Genomic DNA, 19,276 nt, shown 5'->3' on the forward strand with positions numbered 1-19,276 from the left:
AGAGAGTTTTGTATTTACCGATATGTTTATAACTGTGGCGGTAGTTTTGCGGAATCACTTTGTGGAACTTTACAGCATGTGTCTTGTTAGTTACCATTATGTTCAGCAAGTTTTCAGTGTATTTACAAAAATTAAATGGTCACATTTAAAACGCATTTTGGTGTGTATTTGTAAGCTCTTTCTAAGCTCTTTCTTTTCAGCCAATATACACATTACATATTTCTGGCCATGTGTTGATATGTTGTTATAAGATAAATTGTAGAAAGACTACAGAAAGACTAATTATTCTTACCTGGCTGAGAATGCAACCTGTTTTTCCGTGAGTCCTCTCCACAAGATTGAAAATTGGAAAATTCCATTTGTTGAGTTGACTCATGAGAGGTTCCAAACCGGGCATCACCAGTGGCTCCGGGGCCAGGATTAGCTTGTTCTGTGTGTTGAAGGCATAATCATTAAAAAAAAAAAAAAAACAGTAGTGGCCAATTACAGCTATTATATTTTTCATTATTTGTATTTGAAATGAATTTACAACTCACATGATAATTTTCTATGTGTACTGTTCTACCTTGCTTAGATGGTCAGCCAGGATAAAATGTGATTATCTACGACTATGACGTCACAGCTTTCCTGGCACCAGCGTGAATATAAACCAATAAATTTGCAAAGTAAATTCACTGTCCTACAGTGTAAACTATCAACAGCAACAGCGAGAGCATGCTTGGTGGGAGCGAAGCACTTGAAGACTCCAGACTAACTTTTGGGATAAATATTTGCCTTAGCTGACACTTCCGCCTGTCCTAAATCAATGAGCCTTGTAGCTATTGCAGCAAACAGATGCCCAGTGTTTGTTGCCGAAGCTGAACAGCCAAGAAATATTCAAATACTTCCTGAGGCAAAAATGTCTCAAGGTTATGTGCAAAATAAAGTTCTGGCTGTATTGATTGCTACGGTAATGCCTCTTGGCGTGAATTTCAAATTTAATAAACAAAACAACAACAAAAGTAGGAAAATGTATAAATAATTCATAGTAAACCCATGAAACTCGCTTCTCATTGGGTGAGAGTACACCCTGAACTGGTCGCAAGCCAATCGTAAGCCACATACAAACAACCGTATTGGCACTTATGGGCAATTTAGTCTTTAATTAACCTAACATGTATGTTTGTGCTATGAGAGAGGAAGCCAAAGTTAGCGAAGACATCCCATGCCACCACAGGCAAAACATGCAAACCACACACGGAAAGGCTGGAGCCGAGATTTGAACCCTGAACCACAGACTCGTGAGACAGACATGTTGACCACCAGACCACCGAGCTACCCTTAACTAACTCGAGTAATCAAATGAAATGAAACATGTTTTTGTCACACTACCATCTAAAACCTGTTTGCCAACCTCAGGGGACGGCAGGAGGGGATGCAGAACGATGCTCTCCGACGGATATTCCCGGCAGCCTTCTCTTAGCTCCGACGTCTTCTTGCCTGCTTCGGCGTCTTCCTCATTCTGTGCAAAGTCGCTGCTGTCACTGTGGTTGGTCTCATAAGTGCTGTCATAGGTGCTGTCGTAGTCCGATGAGGCAACCGCACGCTCATCTGACAGGAACACGGAATATGCAGTCAGCACTGGTGCGATAAAACGATTTAGTAAGAATGACATTAATAGTCTCCTTGCAAGCTTTTTAATAGCAGAAATACAATTGGAAAAATAATCTACTTGAGGATTCCTCATTATGTTAAAGGGGTTTGTGTTTCCCACTGATCCTACATGCAGGAGCTAAATTTAAGGAGACTCATTTGTATGTATTAAAAAAAGCAATGACCATCGTCTTGTGCAGAATAGCCAAACGTATCTGAAATGTATGCAAGCATAAATCTGTTTACCTGGACGGGGTAGTCGGTCTACCTTGACAATAGATTCTACCCCGTGGTTCAGTCGATTGTTGAACGGCCTGCCGCAGCTGATGACGAGAGCAGAGGATGCACATTATTTGATCGTGATCATTCAGTGATTACTGACTCATTTCCTGTCCTCTTTGAGTGACTCATTTCCTCACAGACTGTGGAAATGTATTCTCATTTAGATATACCGAATTGTATATGTTTATCTTTTGATGCACCATTTATGTCAACATTGAAATAATGTAAAAATAAAAATACGGGCCAAAAGATATTTTTAAGTTATGTCATGGACATAATCTCATGTAATGTAAACTTGCAATAAAATAATCACATGCTATTTTCTTATTTTATTTTTGTTTAAAAACATTGACCATTGACCAGTGGTATTAGGTGACACAAAAAATGAAAAATATAAAATAAAGAAACTGAACTATATAAAGGAATTGGACTCACTGTCCCAATAATCTTGGAAGACAATGAATGTGGCAAATGCTGCTAATATTGTTGTGTGAAGCTGTATTTACCTGCTACAGAGTGACGGAGGTCGCCAATGAGGGGTGGTGGAGCTTGGGGCGCTCTGGCTGTGAGTTAAGGCTCGGTGGTGACTCTTGGAAGCCACACAGCCACGGCTCTGCTCTGTCAGCGGCCCAGTAATCTCGGGAAGCTGAATTAAACATGTCTTGATAGTTGGGCTGGAGACGGGACTTCCCTGAACAGGGGGTGATGGACATGGAGAGCCCAGAGGTGATACGTTGGAGCGGGTAAAACCTGTAGGAGAGATTAACCAACTTTATGTGACACTACAAAGACAAGTGGGCACTTGCTTCTGACACAGAAGCCTTGTAAGGAATGTTTTATGGAATTTTCTCCATTCATCCAAAAGAGCAGATGTGCTCAAATGTCACTGTTATTAGAAGAAAGGTTCTGGCTTGAACAGAGGTCGCCCGGTTTTAGTTCATCCCAAACCTATTTGATGGGTTTAATGTCAAGGCTTTTAAGCTCCTCCACACCAAAGTCACCTAGTAAGCTTGCCTTTATCGACATTGCTTTGTGCATCCAGCCACGGTCACGCTGGAAAAGGAAGACCTCCCAAACTGTTTGTGACTGATTATGAGATGTGTCCAAATATATACAGTGTGTCCTGACAGTATTTTTAACAAAGACAAATCCTAATCCTTTAATTCAACATTGTCATTGCAAATTTTCTATGACTTATTTTTATAGCTTGACCTTTTCACCCACCTGGTTTGCTCAGCGGTTTGCTGTAGAAGTGGTTCAATGTGATGGATGCAGCACAGGAGGCAGACATGGAGCGGCTTTTGGAGATGGTTGACATGACTGAGTTTCTCCATGATTCACTGAATTAATGAGTTAAAAAAAAAACAGATAGATCAATCATTAATCCCATCCAACAATTACATGTAATGATGGCATTACCTTTCTGTGGTGTATTTGATGCTAGCTGAGCGGTCTCTTCGTACAGGACCGGGCTCTATGGCAGGTAGCCCAGTGGCTGACGTGGTCGTGGTCCATGTTGATGAGATTCTCCGCAACAACCCTGGGGGAAGGCTTCGCCTGATACGCTGCCAATGCACAAAAGACAAATACAATGAATGTTGAACACTCAAAAACTGGTATGGCTCTCTCTATCGAATAGAATCAATTATTCTATTGATTCTTCCATGAATTAATTGGATATTTTTTTACAATAAAATGTATTACAAAACAATTTTCCCCGATTACTTTTTATTCACCAATTATTGTTGGTAATTTAGTGATTAAAAGAAAGAAGAATATTACATCAGCTGCTCTGAAAATCATGTTGAGTTGTATGCTACAACTACACAAACATTACAAAACAATGAAGCAACCACAACGCTCTTAAACGTCTTGCCAAAAAACACACACACGTAACATTTATAGATTCCAAATAGGAAAAAAAGGTGGTGGATTTTGAACATAATATTGTAAAGAGCATTTTAGACTTAATGTCCCCTTTAATAGCACTTAAGCCCAGGACAATATTGTCCTCTTACAATATTGTCCTGTTTCCTTTATAAACACAGGGAATAGCTAAATCAAGTTAACAAAGCGCTCTCCTCAAGGAGTTTCATTCAACAGAGCAGCAGTAGTGATCTTAATTATCAATTTACCCCTTGCTAAATGAGAACCCGCATATACTGTCAGTGAGCCAGCATTTCATTGAGCTCCATGTTTGTGTGCATTCATGCAGTGTTAAAGCTACTTTCCCGGGAGGCCGTTCTTGCCTTGCATCATACGCTTTATTTAGTTTCCTTGCCGCCTAAAGTGCCTGCATACATTTTGAAGCGCTGGTCTTGTAAAACATTAAAAAGCCCTTCAGAGGCACGTGCATCATTGTTTAGTTACATTACAGCTCAATGCTATGTCAGCAAAGAGGGGCTGACGTATGCATATCAGTGTAGGCTTTGCAACAAAAAAAAAAACGACAATTTCATTTTTTTTATGGGGGGAGAGTAGCTGTGTGGAGTTTTTATGTTCTCAGTATGTTTGGGTTCTCTGTGGGGACTTGTCTTCCTCCCACAATCCAAAAACATGCACAATAGGTACATCAGTGTAACTTTATTATTGTTTACTTTAATGTTATTTTAGGGTTATATGCATGTAGTTGCTAATGTGCATTTCGGGTGTGTGCTCGTGAAGGTTGTGTTTAATGTCACAAAAGAACGCACAGTCAGGGTGAAAGGCGGTCCCTAACGTTACATCAGGGTTTTGTTTGCACGTTCTTAAGTTGGACAGCAGGGGGACATAAGCATAGAGAAAAGAACACTCACCTTTGGAATGGCCAGTCTTTCTACTTTATCAGGCCCGTCCTCTGAGTCGGAACAGGCGTGTGTGACCAGTGGCATGTGAGGCCGATGGAGTGGCTGGAGGATAATCTGAGTGCTGAGGAGGCTGCTGACAGCCTTTAAAGAGCTGCAGGTGTTAGGGGGCAGCGACGGGTCTGCCAGCAAGTCTGATATCAGTCCATGGGCCTCACCCATCACTGCAATGTCCACCACCACACTGGTACCCGAAGACTGGAGAAGAGAAGAGAAAAGAAGAAAAGTCGGTCAGTCGTGCTTGCAATACAAATACATCACACCACGGTGACGCACGCACTCGCTTTGGGAGTAGGATGACGTTTGTGGAATAGTCACGCACGAACCATCTCTCGTGGCAAAATCAACCTTAAATATACAGCAATACCTTGACATATTCATTTGAGGTGAATTGAAATAGCATTACTGTGCTTCAGCCTGCCAAAAAAAACATCAAATCAAATTGTTCTTATATGTTATTACAAAGAAATAACGGCTGAATGTGTAAGTGTGGCTCTGCTGTTTTTCTGAATTCACTTATTTGCAACCTGTCCTCCATTGTTTGATGGAATGCAACATTTTATGCGCTTTTACACATACCAAGTAAAATGAAGTAATTTTTTAACAGTCAAGGAATGCTGCTAATAAATAAAAGAACAGTGAGAATCCAAAAATGTGCTTGTTGTTACTCTTGCTGAAGGACGGCCTCTGCTGCAACGCCACCTTCTCTCATCTAAATTCAGTCAGTGACTGATAAGCCCAAATTGGTCCACCTTGGGTAGTTTCAGTGATGGATTCTTACATCAATGTCAACAAATGCTAATCAGCTCCTCTTGATCTTTTAATCAATATCCCCAAAACATGTACCAGGACACATATACATAATTTACCCATCCATTTTCATACACCAAAACATAATTGGCCCACAAGGAATAATAAGCAGTACTGCAATGCTCTATGGTGAAATAAACAATAGCTTACCTAAAGATTGTACCAATTTATATGTTTTTTGAGTTGAGCGCTATCACTAGGAATACGCCCCACAGATATATTGCCGCTCAAGTGAAGGGAGGCCGGGGCAGCTACTAATGCACTTCCAACCACTTATTGATCAGGACAGTCAAATACAGAGATACAAAATGAAAACAGGATCATGGAGAACTAACAACATGGTAAACCACCAAGCTCACAGACTGCAGCTTTTAAAGACACTCACAAGGCCACAAACTGAACATTTGATTAGTAGTCGTCCTGCATCCAATCGGGCTTGTGTGTTCATTTTATTTAGTATGTCACGTCAATTGCCAGATAATTGTATAATGGCTTTGGAAACGAAAGCTTTCATTTACATTTGTACCACTTGCAGAAGCAACTAATGACTACAAGTGAGTTGATAATACTAAACAATAGGAATAGAAAGAGTCTTTTGGTAATACTGAATGGTTACAAAATGGTGCTAAATGAAGATATTCAAACCAGAGCAGATGTTTTTTTCCTCTTTCCTCCTTTTCTCCACCACTGAGGCAACACACGAAGCACACGTGACACTTTTATAAGCGTTGGCTCACCCATCTGCCTCACCCCAAGGCATCTTTGCTTGGCGACTGCCAGCAGCAACCTCTTTTTGCCACTCTGCTTGTATCTGTGACCAACTTTTGACGTCACAGCCCTGCAGTGCACAGAGGGTAGCAAGGATTGACTGGCAGCTCCCGACCAGGCATTCAACCATCTGATGAATATCCGGCATATCAGAAATTTTCCAATCTCTGAGGCACTGTCCGCTCGTTGCCCCTGCGTAAAGTCGGTGAACAGCTGAACTCATATTACGAAGGAGTTATGTGCCAATACAGCAAAGACAAAGGAACACATAGATAAGAGTGGATTTTTTGTTGTTAGCTTTGTTTCTAGCATTAGTATTCCAAGTCCACAGAAGATGAAGACCATCATTAAACCTTGTCTGATGATTTTGGAGTTTGAACAAGACCCCAACTGATAATTGCCTACTCACTAATTTTACCACCGCATGAGCTGTTTCTAAGCTAGTTTAACAATATTAAAGTTGGCAAATCAAAGTCATAGTTGAACAGAAACAGCTTGAAGCTGTTATGCACACTACATGTATTATTATTACTTTAAGTTCATTAAAATATGTACAACTTTGTACTCCCATACTTAGGGGCATGAAAGGTAATGCCAGCACTCTGATTTCAAACAAAAGTGACAGATGATTCTCGTAACATGCTTCCTAACACAAATTGCATCAACTCTTGAAACATGTTTGCTGATGAGTAAACGCCATCATCAAGCGTGTTGGGAGATTGTTTCCTGGAAGAGTGCGTGACGGTACAAGTGCGTGTGGGAGTGTGCACGTGTCACCTCAACCTGAACAAAACCCATTAGACCACTCCAGAGCTTTATGACATCCTGATATTGTGACATTTAGTCATTACCTGGCAGTAATGGACTTTCTCTGTGGTGACAGGGGAAGCTTGCATGCGTGTGCATGCATGTGTGTGTGTGTATGTCTGTTTTTGTGGGGGGTTTCGACCTTGGAATTGAGGACGCTTTTTTGCAATGGGATAATGTAGTGACTGATCCTAGTGTATCAAAGCAAGGAAAAGTTTATTTTTTTAAAATAACATAAGGCAATTCAAAGTGCTTCACAGGAAATAAAATAAAACATAAATTTCAATCAAATAACTGAAATAAATGTGAGGAAAAAATACTTTCAGGTGTTATAAGATAAAATAATTTCAGGTCTAATATGCACAGCTAATTCTTTTCCAGCCTGAATTTCTGTCCCTGATCATATCAATCTTTCATAATTAAATACAAAATATTTTTTTCACGTTTAGTCATGTGATCCATAACACAACTTATTGCTTGCAAAATATTTGCAGGTGAATCCAATGTGGTATAAATAAATGCGCAGGTAACGCCACAGTGGCGTAGCGAGACGAAGTAGAGGTAATTGATTCATCTCAGCATAATGGCCCACGGATACAGTAGGGGAAGCATCAGTCAATGCCTTAGAACCATCAAGCCTGCTACCCAAAGTCACTGAATGGATGTTACATGCATTCATATATCATCATATGGAAACTTTCCTGCTCACTCTGCGTCCAAACCCCCATCATCTTCTCTTGAGACGGTAAGATATGTGGGCAGATCAGGCAGATGGTGAAAGAGGAGAGATAAAGCAAAGAGAAAGAGAATGCTAGAGAGGAAAAAGAGCTGAGTCCAAAGGCAGCCTGTGGTCAGTCAAGTGAAAATGGGAACAGCTCATTCAAGCAGGCCAGCTGAGCTCATGGACACTTTACATTCTGTTATTGTCATTTTCCTTAGTGCATAAGAAAAACACTATAGAATGTGATCAGCTGCAAAATTCAAGATTCTGACACAAGCTCTTATTTTATGAAAAAGGTGCTGGTGAAATATCTGGTAAGCACATAATGTCATCATTCCTCCTTTCTTTCACAACTGTGAAAGTCAACAACACACGCCAGAGGCCACGTTCATGTCCGGGATCCAAGAGAATGACTGCAGAGTTAGACACTATTGCGGGATTGCGGAGATCAGAGTTGCAGGGCAATTAAGTCATAGAAAAAGTAAATATTGTTGATGATGATAAAAAGATGCATCCATTTGGTGAAATGAGGGCGAGATGGGTGTTGGGTGAGTTCTTTTGCCATTCTTGTTAAATAGGATATTTTGAGACAAAATCATTCAGACAATCCTTTACTGCTCACCTTAGGGGGAAGTCAAGACTCGGGATTCAAGATTGTTCCTACAACTCAGCAAGAACTCATGACAAAAAAGACATGCAGAACAATTGTGTTCTCTTAGGAGAGCATAAAAAAAGAACACAGCCCGTTTTATTAAAGGAACCTGGTGGCCATAAAAAAATAATAGTCACACTAAATCTCCCTTCAGCAAACAAACACCAATTGCTGCACACGCATAACCTAAAAACGTGTCTGCATCAAGCTTAATTTAGACATCGCTTCAAGTTGTCCTATCTCTCCATTCCTAATTAAATGGCTTTCTGATTTTCAGCACACGCATGCACAAACGCACAATTGGAACATACACGTACTGTCCAGAAAGTCTTCATGTCAACACATACTCTACCTGCTTAGCAGGATGTGAATTGTCCAGGGGGCATCCCATGATACCCGATGAGTGCCTCCTCTGCATCTTTTATGTTGGCGCTGTGCACAAATCAAGAAGTCTTGTGATACAATATGCTGAAGCAGCCTAAGCAGTGATCTCTGTCCTTAACTGCAGTTCAAATGGCACACGAACATCAATACAGAGCATCTGACATTTCAGTGGAGCAGCCCACTCTCGTTTCTTCGCTCGCTCTGCTAATCTGCTTCTCTGCTCTCCTCTGCCACCTCATGAACCTCCCTCTGTCCTGTAACCCGCCTGCCACCCACGTTGCATCTGCCAATCGCAAGTGTCCACTGCCGGTCCAGTGATGAGACAAGCTGCAAAACACGGAAATCCCAGGTATTGAAAACAGGTACCTGGTTGCTAAGATTCATTGGGACAAAGATCAAAGTGGGTCGTCAATGGGCCATAAACTAGTTGTTGGATCCTTCGATGGTCACAATTGTGGAGGGTTTCCTGTAATAGGTGTGCATGACAACCAAGATGTGGGTACGATATTATCAGAAAACAGTTGTTACATATTGATCATTGCCCAAATAGAGGCATCAATGTTGTTTAATGGGTTTCAAAATCAAAGAAACCAGCTAGAAGTCCTTAAAATTATTTTTTTGCCCACATGTGGTTAGTAAAGATGTGCTTCTTTATGAATGAGGCCAATATGATGGTATAATTTATTCAAATACAATACACAGTAATATCATTTACCCCAATTACAATACAGTATTGTACAAGTCGCTATAACTGAGATGAAATGAGTTGACCGACTTTGGTACGACTGCTCTTGGTACGACCCCAAGTGACATGACTGGAACACACACTTTGAATGCATTAGAACATTTTTTATGCAGCTTGAGTGTAGCTCAAGCACGGCATGTAGCATAGAATAACCAAATAAAAAGGATGGCATGCCTTGAAGGAAGGAAGGAAGGAAGGAAGGAAGGAAGGAAGGAAGGAAGGAAGGAAGGAAGGAAGGAAGGAAGGAAGGAAGGAAGGAAGGAAGGAAGGAAGGAAGGAAGGAAGGAAGGAAGGAAGGACCTTATTCTTAAACCCATAACCCTTTTTTTAAATCAAATTTTCATTTTTTTTTCCCCCACTGTGACTGCTCTATAAACAATGTCAGTGAGTGTGTGGTCGCGCATTTTAAAATGAGGACAAAAAAGTGGAAGCACATTCCTCTTCATTTGCTGTCTCTACTTTACTTGCCCTCACGCCTCCATCTAAAAATAAAAGAGGAGCAGGAGCTACTGATGATGATGAAGAAATAGACTCATCACTATTCTGTCACTACCGACGGTTGATGTGCAGCACCATCCACCAACCCCCATCCCGCCTCCCCCTGCTGCAATGATTTTACAACTTGTTTGCCATAGCAGTCAAATGATAAGATTGAAAGTGTAAGAGCCTCTGACAGTGTTACCTTTGCTTCCTGCACTGCACGTTAGGACACAAACACATAAGAAAGCTGCAGTCGGTACAGATAGTATACCATCATATAATCTGATACAGTCTTGAAAGTTTATATTATTTAGTAAAAATTGCGACATACGAGTAAACAGCATTTATATTCATGATCCTTTTACTGTAGAAGCACCTTAGGCTCAAACCAGTTTTTACCTTCTAGACCTGGATTTGCCACTTCAGTGAAAATACTCAATTGCCTCTGCATCATAAAGCAACAATTAAAAATAACTATGGAATGTGCTAGGCATCAAAAATCATGGTTTACCTACTGAACTGATGTGTTTGTGTTCTTAGTGTGCATGAATTAAAGTGGTTATGACGCTGACGCCGCCAAGTCCACCTTCCTCCCACATCGTCATCATTGCACAAAACCACATTAGTGCTGCTCCCAATACTCATCTTAGGAGGCCCTGTGAAACCAGACCAACCTGGCCGTTGCTTACTGATCTAATTAAGTGCTCACCTCATGCGTGTGTCTAAGTGTGTGTGTGTGTGTGTGTGTGTGCGTGCGTGCGTGTGTGTGTGTGAGAGAGAGAAAACTATGACGTCAAAACAGCTAGGTGTCTTCTGAGCATTAGTATTATACGACAAGTAAAAAAAAACTAAACCCAACAAAGGAATATGTCAAATATCAATATTCACTGTGCGATACAGTATAAGCAACATAATGGCTCTCAGAAAACAAAAGTAATGCTTGGGTGACATGGAAAAAAAGAGAAGGAAAAATTTTATCTATAAATTATTTATCTGCAATACTTAGTGTTTTATCGTCTACTTCTCATTACAAAGTGGTATGTCATGATTTAACACTTTTCCCTAAGGTTAAAGTATGAGCTTGTCCTTGTGACCATAAATAATTCAAAATTCACTAAAAATAAATACTCCATGCATATGTGCCATGACAGAAAGGTGAAACGACTTCAAATACTTCATATACAAATTCATTTTTTAAATGGAGGAATGACATCATTTTCATCACGTTTATCTCCACCCTTTTGCGTCCCTTGTGAATGGATTATGCTGATGGCTGTCGTGAACACCGCCTCTGGCAAGTGTGTGCGCGTGTGTGTATGTGTGTGTGTGTGTCTCACAGAGGAGTTGCATGACTAGGCCTTTGCATGTAATGTCAAGTAAATGCATGCATGCATCTGTCAGCAAAATTATAATTGTGCATGTCCTTTTTGCATTCTCCCTATCATGAATGTGATGCATGACATGCTGTGTTGACACTCTTACATTAAGGCTTTCTTCAAGACACGTTAGAATTCGTCTGTGAGATTTGTTGTTCACTCATTCGGAAGAACATTTGTGAGCTCAGGGGTCACTGACGCTGGACCGGAGTGACATTTGATGGGGTTAAGGTCATCGTTCTGTGTGATCCCAAATACACTATTTCTCAAATGTGAGTTAAAACGCATAAATGCAAACGTTGCCCTGTATTGTATGGTAAAACTGGAAAAGAAAACTGTTAGGGTAATAACAGTGCACATTCCAACTCCAACATAGCATCTTTATTTCAGCGACTAAAATGCATCACACGCTAACAAGTCCTGCATGCACTGAGCTCATTTGAAATTCACACACATCATTTCCTCCGAGCATCTCCCATCCTCCCTCCACCCTTCAAGAACGCACGGCTAAGTGGAGTGCTTTTACCGAACGTTGTTGTAGCCATGTAAGGCTACTGACGCCAGCTTGTCATCCTACTCCTATTGCTGCAAGAGCAAAGTGCGTCACAACTCCCATAACCCACTTCTCTTTGTCAGCTTTCTGCTTTCATTGATTGACATTGACGATGCCGGGCATTCCAGGTCCACACCCATCAAACACTTATCCTCCATTAGGAGCCGCATGTATACTGACAAACATTTTATTTCTTTTATCATTTTCTTCCCTCTTGAAATGCTACAATTGTTATCACAGGACAATCAGGCAACCACAAAACATTATGGGACAAAACAACAATTTGGGAGAAGAGAAGTAGCGGATGGAATTGTGCCGAACAGTGTTAAGCTGGCATGTTGAGGAGTACTGAATTTGAGGGAAAGGAACAAAATGCTTCTTTTTTAAATGTGTAAAGCATAAATGCATACTTAGGGTGTCAGTATTTCACATAACGATAATCACAACATAATATGAATAATCAGAAACGTGATAGGATGATCTTCCAGAGAGCCAGTGTTTCGTTACTATGCAACATATGACATCACGAGTCTGCTAACAGTCGCTCTAGCACTTAGCTGCTCTACACTATGTCATCGATGTGTGCCTCAGCCTCTGTGAGTGAGACACGCATCTGAACATTATGGCGGAGAAATAAAAGCACTCCCAGATGCATAGGATTTAATACTACACTCGATTATCTGATTAGTTAATGTAAAGCTAAACTGGACAATCCAAGACAAACATACGTACTGTCAGGAGACTGTTGACTGAGCACAAGCCACAAGGAAGTAGAGACACACAAACACACACACAAAGCACAACCTCTATGATACTTAGCTGTTCAGTAAGACACTCAGTAGAAACACTTGGTAGCATTTTGCAATAAATATTTAGCTGACATGTGCTTGTGAGTGTACTTTGAGTATACAGTAATTTTCTATGCCACATTGTGTATACTGTGCAGTACTGTCTTTGCAGAAAGGAAGAACTAAATCACCTATTTTGGACTGAACCTTTATGAGCTGTTTCTTCTTCAATAAATAATTGCACTGAACAGTGGTTAGTCGTGTTGATGTTCTACTGTAGCTTGCGAGTTTGAGTGATGGATCGCAGAGCACAGAACAGATGCCAGTAAGGTTTTATAAATCTTTTTAATGTCCATAACAACTTCAAGGGGGAAAGACAGGAGCAATCATACAAAGAAAAACTTGCTAGGCGACGAGCAGAATAGCGAGCAGAGTGATGGAAACCAGGAGAACACAAATAACAACCAAAAAAAATAACAGAGGAAAAAAATAGCTAAGTACAAAACTTGGTATACAAATTGTAACAAATACAAAGAAGAAAAGGGGCATAGGTAACATTCCAGAAACAAAGAATCATCTGGCCCACTTTTGCCCCTAATGCCGACCTTGACCTTGAATGCTTTTCCAAAATTAGATAAAAGCCAGACTTTATAAAGATCGACAATGCAATGCAGTTCAGTTACTTTAGTCTTTTGTTGGACAAGTTCAACCACTGAACTGTTTTAACAGAATGAATTTAAAAGTCTGGGGGAATACATATTTCCTCAAAATGATTCAAATGGATCACAAACTTCACGTTTAATTTCCCTACAAATAACCTGTGGTGGGCTAGACTTTGAGAAGAGGGTTTTGCGCCGTTGTGGGCGTGAACACAGACGATTTGATCCACCATAGTAGAAAAAGCTCCTCTCATTCCCTTTAAAATCGGCACGCAATAGGTACACAGTCCTTATCGTGGTGGAAATTCAAACTGATTTGCTGGAGTCCATGCAGGAGATCAAAGTAGTACATTTATAAGGTACGGCAAGCAGACCTGACGGATGATGTAAAGTTGTCTAGGGAGATGACAGATCTGCAAAGTGGGCACATGGATGTGTCGGTGTGTTTGTTTTCATGTGTCAGTCATGTGACTGACAGGTGACTAGTCTTGGGTGTAGCTCATATCTCACCTTGCATGCTCCCCCATGAATGAAATTGTTTTCACTCTTTGTGTCACCACGACATCAATGAACTGTCCACCTCTGATCGGAAATGGCATTGCCCTAGTATCTTCTATGAAGCAGCTAACAAGGAAACCTATTTTTGGGGTCACTTTTGTGCACAGCTTGGTCTTTGTGCTCAACTGTGTGAGATTCTCTTCAAATGATAGGACAGTGCTACCTTACTGACTGTAACAGGAGTGAGATTTTTAAGTAGAAGGTGCACAGATGGATGGATGGATTTACAGCAGATTCAACACCAGACCAAAACCTGCCTTGCCTCTCACCGAGCATATTTTGGAGCTAAAACACACCATTGAGTAAGTAACAAGGCAATCCTTGTCCAGGGCCACCAAACCTCATCTGGACAGCCAGCGGGGAAGCCACTATATGTTTGTGAGCGTGTGCATGTGTATACAGGTCTGGTAAAAAAGTATTTGCTGCTGCCTTTTAGTAGCAAGCTGTGGCAGCTTCCTTTCACACTTTTTCTTTTTTGCTCTTTTTTTCCCTCTGGCCCTCACTTCTGTGTGAAAGCATTATGGCATGGAGCCACATTCGCATGGCCTCGTGACAAACACACGAAAAGAAACACAAAGGCCAACTAACAATGTGCGATTGAGTTAAACTTGCTCGAGCGCCGAGTGCACGCGAGGGCTCCGAGCGTTGTGATTAGTCTGAGCACTACGACCGACTCGTTGTCCTTTTACACTTCTGCTGTGCTTGGCAGCCGACCATCTCCCTCCCCCTCTGGTTTCCTCCCCCATCTTTCAACGCTTTGCCTTTCCCCTAAACCTTCCTCCTTCCAAGATTTCTCCCCCGTCATGCAGTGAAGTTTCTTTGAACGAGTTTGGCCAATGACGTACTTTGCTGTTTGACTGCAGCTATAAACCGAATTCACATTTTTCATTCACATATTTTTTTTAAATATTACTATACCTAGTGATGGGGAAATGAACACCACACCACAAAAGTCCAACCCCTGAAGACACCACTCATGGCATAACTATCTGCTATCGAGGGCGACCTACGATTGTCCGAAGCAGAGATACGGGGATAATTTCCGGCCGATAATCCTGCAGTGTAAACGGGGCTTTAGCATATAGTAGCATAAGTAAGCTATCGTAAATTTAGGACACAACATTAGCTTTTGTCATACTGAAGAAAACGGAATATATTTTCTGCAAACATCTAATCTATTATTTACTTTACAAAAAGTCAAGGAAAAGCTTCTGCTTTGATCATTTTTGGTGTGTCTTTCTTCAAACAGTATATTTGACAATGTCTAAGTTACTTTGATGCATGCTCCAAGTCTGACGGTTCATTATTGGTTTGATTCTGATTCTTTTAAGAGTTGCATCATGAATATTTCAAAAGTACTTTCTTCTCAAAGAGTTAGAGAAAACCACATAAGAGATGACTGTAAGTACTTTAAAGGAGTGATTGATGAGCCGTGAGTGTTGGGGTTTTGTAAAATTCCAGCCCATTTGCTCATTACCATGTCTGCTGAATGAATGGCAAATTATTGAAGACAACCTTGCAGATCCCACATTTGTTTCATTAATTCAAACGTTGTTGGCTTCCTATCGAGCAGTTAAACTCTCAAAATGTTGTGTGTTTATTTGAAATGAAGACCAATTTTCTCAGGGGTCCCTAAGGAAGCGCTAATAAGCCTTGATGAACTCAGAGAGCCCTGGAAACGAGAACAGGTTGTGTGTCCCTCAGGAAATTCATTTGCGTCAAAGAGAGAATGTGGGCCTCCCCTCAAATAGACTTCTGAGCACATGTCTTTCCTTTAAAATCTTTTGAAAGTCTCCCTCCCACTCCCCCTCTGACACAGATACTGCAAATGATGTGATGATGACTATGTTACGCAACGGAGCATTGCCTTATCAGAGGTCTGACTTCTATTTGTAAAGGGTCGAATATTTCAGAGAAAAAACATTTACTCCAGAGTACTGAACCTGAAAAACAGTTAATGCGTTCTTCTTATTTTATAGACAGACACTTTTAACAACGTATTCTTGTGCTCGTCTTGAACAATCACATTGATTGACCTTCATGTTCTCATACATGAGCAAGCACGTTGTGCTTAATTCTCCCCGTCTTCCAACTGTGCTGGGGAAGTGTACCGTGATTGGGCTGAAAACTCGTGCTCAACACAGACTCAAGGGTCATCACTGCCCGAGCAGGTTGTGTGCCTAGCGTGAGCACACTCTTTTAAATATGTAATTGTACTTATTCATTTTTTACCATCTTTTTGACCACGTACTGCCATCCTGCCTCGTCCTTTCTCGGCTGGGTCGGATAGCCGGGTCCTCACAGCAAATGTCTCAGTGATGTCATCAATGATGTTACAATACAAGGTCTGGTGATATGTTGCTGTTTAAACTTCTGACCTAAAGTAAAGTTGAACTATAGCTAACTAAATAAAAAATGGCATCAATCATACCTATTTACTGTTTGTGAGTGCCTTGTGTTGGCCATCTGGTTTCATTAAATGTATTATGGTTGTCTCTTGGTATCTCACTGTGATAACCTACTACATGTGACATTAGTTGCTTCATAATAGTGGATTGTTCCCAACTGTTATTTCAGAGAGTAACAGAGATGACTATAGTTTTCATTGTGTGCGCCATTCAGACTTTTTCTTCCATAAATTGTCATTGGTCAAATGACTGAGGGTTTTCAGAAAGTTTGAGTTGAGGAGAGAACTGCACTACACATGTCAAAACCTTTCAATAATTCAATTCAATAGCAGCATGACATCATGCTCATCCCTCATTAAAATAAGATAATGTGTTTGATCAAATACATCAACAACAAAACATTAATAGCAAGGCAAAAACATATACATAAATAAAGTCAGAGAAGAATTTGAAATATGTTCCAGATTCCAGTTCAGTAAAGTGGCTGCCTTGCCTCTGGCTTGGCAGGCTACACCAGCCGGCTTCATAAATATTGCATCAAAAATGCTTGATGAAAACTCCGCTTCTCTCAGGTACAACTGCACTCTGGAGAGCTTCATTATCTCTAGGCCTGCACCTAAAGCCTCGCATGCACGGAAATATTATCATCTTGACCGATTTTTAAAATGCGAGGGACCATCCAAGTGAAAATATAAACAAAATTGCTGTGTGTGATGTTATTTTTCATATACTGTGTCGTGTGCTTGGAAATTACTAACAAAGTGCACCACACACTTAACCTTCTCTCCACTGACAAAACAGCCTTCCGGACAAAAACAGAGGTTTAGCGCAGCACCAAGAAAGGCCCGAGGCAGTGCAGTTTTGCTGAAAAATCAACGAGGAAAAAGGAGTGGCACTATTAGTACTAATAGTGGTAGAAGTTAAAAAAGAAACACAGTAAGTATTGTGTGCTGAAAAGAAAAAACATGATTTTGAAATTAACCAGGCGGCTCGGTGGTGCACTGGGTAGCACGTCCGCCTCACAGTTAGGAGGGTGTGGGTTCGATTCCACCTCCGGCCCTCCCTGTGCGGAGTTTGCATGTTCTCCCCGGGCCCGCGTGGGTTTTCTCCGGGCACTCCGGTTTCCTCCCACATCCCAAAAACATGCTTGGTAGGCCGATTGAAGACTCCAAATTGTCCCTAGGTGTGAGTGCGAATGGTTGTTTGTCTCTGTGTGCCCTGCGATTGGCTGGCAACCGGTTCAGGGTGTCCCCCGCCGACTGCCCGATGACGGCTGGGATAGGCTCCAGCACGCCCGCGACCCCCGTGGGGACTAAGCGGTTCGGAAAATGGATGGATGGATGAAATTAACCAACCTCAAATCAAATACAGTGCACTTATATAGAACTTCATTACATGGTGCCCAAAGTACTGTGAAGTACAATAAATAAGTGCACTGCATAATACTGCTTTTACAGTTATATGCATCAAAACACTAATCTTACTTTCCATTTGCCGGTTACCAACTTCTAAAGGAGATTTGTGACTTGAATTCCAGTTGAAAAGTATACATGGATAGATGCAAAGTGTGGCGGTGAGCAGTCTGGCTTCACCTCTGACTGCACAATCCCTGACAAACTGCAAGTGTTTGCTTTCTGTCTCCCTTCTCGTCCACCACATAATGTTTTCATACACTTTTAATAGAGCCTACTATAATTTTCCACAGTCAGAATAATGTATTTAATAGTTGAGAGATACATACAGTGTTTGATCACGTAAACAGCAAATAAAGAAGCACGCAGTGAGTGAGGCAGACTATATTCTGCCACACTAATGGGGGCATATGAGAGCACAAAGGCTCACATTGGTGCCGTTCTTTAACTTGTAAAATATACTACACTCAATCAACTGCCTAACCATTGTGAATTATTATGATCATCAAATGAGGAACTGCTAACATCCAGCTGTCACTCTTATTTCCTTTTTTTGTGGATGAATGCTGTGATAAATACATTTGCTCAGACTCCACACAATCAATTGGGTGTAATTTTACTCATAAACATTTCAATACATCCATTAAACATTAAGATGGCAATAAGCAGACTGTCAATCTGAAATATGATAATATCTAATTGACTGATGAAACCCAGCCCCAGACACTATGAAAAATGAAATGAATAAATAAATAAATATTTACCACAGCACTACAATGATAAAATGTGCTCTATAGTTTAAGTTGGTGAACACTTGAATCACTTGCGGACAGCGCACGATTGATAAATTGATAAAACATGCTCCTATGCCCTTTTGTATACACGCACACCCACACGTACACAAAAACAGTAATGTGCACAGCAATTGCACAATCTGCATGAAGCCTCAAACTGAGCCCAGCAGGATGCTGACGACCACTTTAACAGCAGTGGCAGAGTGCAAGTACACATCAGGCATGCAGGCCGTGCATAGCTGCAAGTGCCTCCTCCAAATATGGATGGCCTCGAAGACTCACGATGGCCATGCACAAATTAATTGTTATTGCGTCCTGTGGGGTATAGTTTGCGTAAAGATTCGACACGTGTCGCAGCGATACGGGCCCACGGCGGCTGGAAGGTCATCAGCATGCACACAACCATGTTGGTTTAATTAAAGGGCCACGCGTACGTCTTACCTGGTCCCGTGGAATGCAAGGCAGCGAAGTCCTGCGGTGGGACTTGCTGTTGCTCTGACTGTGCGCCATCATCTCCGAGGCTACTATGGAGCTGGACCTCCGTCTCCGCTTGAAGACAGGGATGTCCTCCTCCTTCGCCCCGGTCACAGAGCCACAGCACCCC

The 19,276-nt window shown here is 41.3% G+C and overlaps 1 protein-coding gene across 1 annotated transcript in view; it reads right to left on the bottom strand.

Annotated features, from left to right (window-relative positions):
* LOC119132521 (cGMP-inhibited 3',5'-cyclic phosphodiesterase A-like) overlaps window positions 1–19,276 on the bottom strand; it is a 30,073-nt gene extending 10,797 nt beyond the window's left edge. Inside the window, exons 1-8 of the mRNA XM_037267873.1 lie at window positions 19,114–19,276; window positions 4,710–4,955; window positions 3,334–3,479; window positions 3,139–3,254; window positions 2,421–2,664; window positions 1,879–1,955; window positions 1,394–1,590; window positions 293–430 (exon numbers count right to left, since the gene is read on the bottom strand). Coding sequence (XP_037123768.1) covers window positions 293–430; window positions 1,394–1,590; window positions 1,879–1,955; window positions 2,421–2,664; window positions 3,139–3,254; window positions 3,334–3,479; window positions 4,710–4,955; window positions 19,114–19,185 — 1,236 coding nt within the window. The 5' untranslated portion in view covers window positions 19,186–19,276. The remainder of the gene's footprint in view (window positions 1–292; window positions 431–1,393; window positions 1,591–1,878; window positions 1,956–2,420; window positions 2,665–3,138; window positions 3,255–3,333; window positions 3,480–4,709; window positions 4,956–19,113) is intronic.

The sequence above is a fragment of the Syngnathus acus genome, chromosome 13 (assembly GCF_901709675.1).
Source record: "Syngnathus acus chromosome 13, fSynAcu1.2, whole genome shotgun sequence".
NCBI classification, from domain to species: domain Eukaryota; kingdom Metazoa; phylum Chordata; class Actinopteri; order Syngnathiformes; family Syngnathidae; genus Syngnathus; species Syngnathus acus.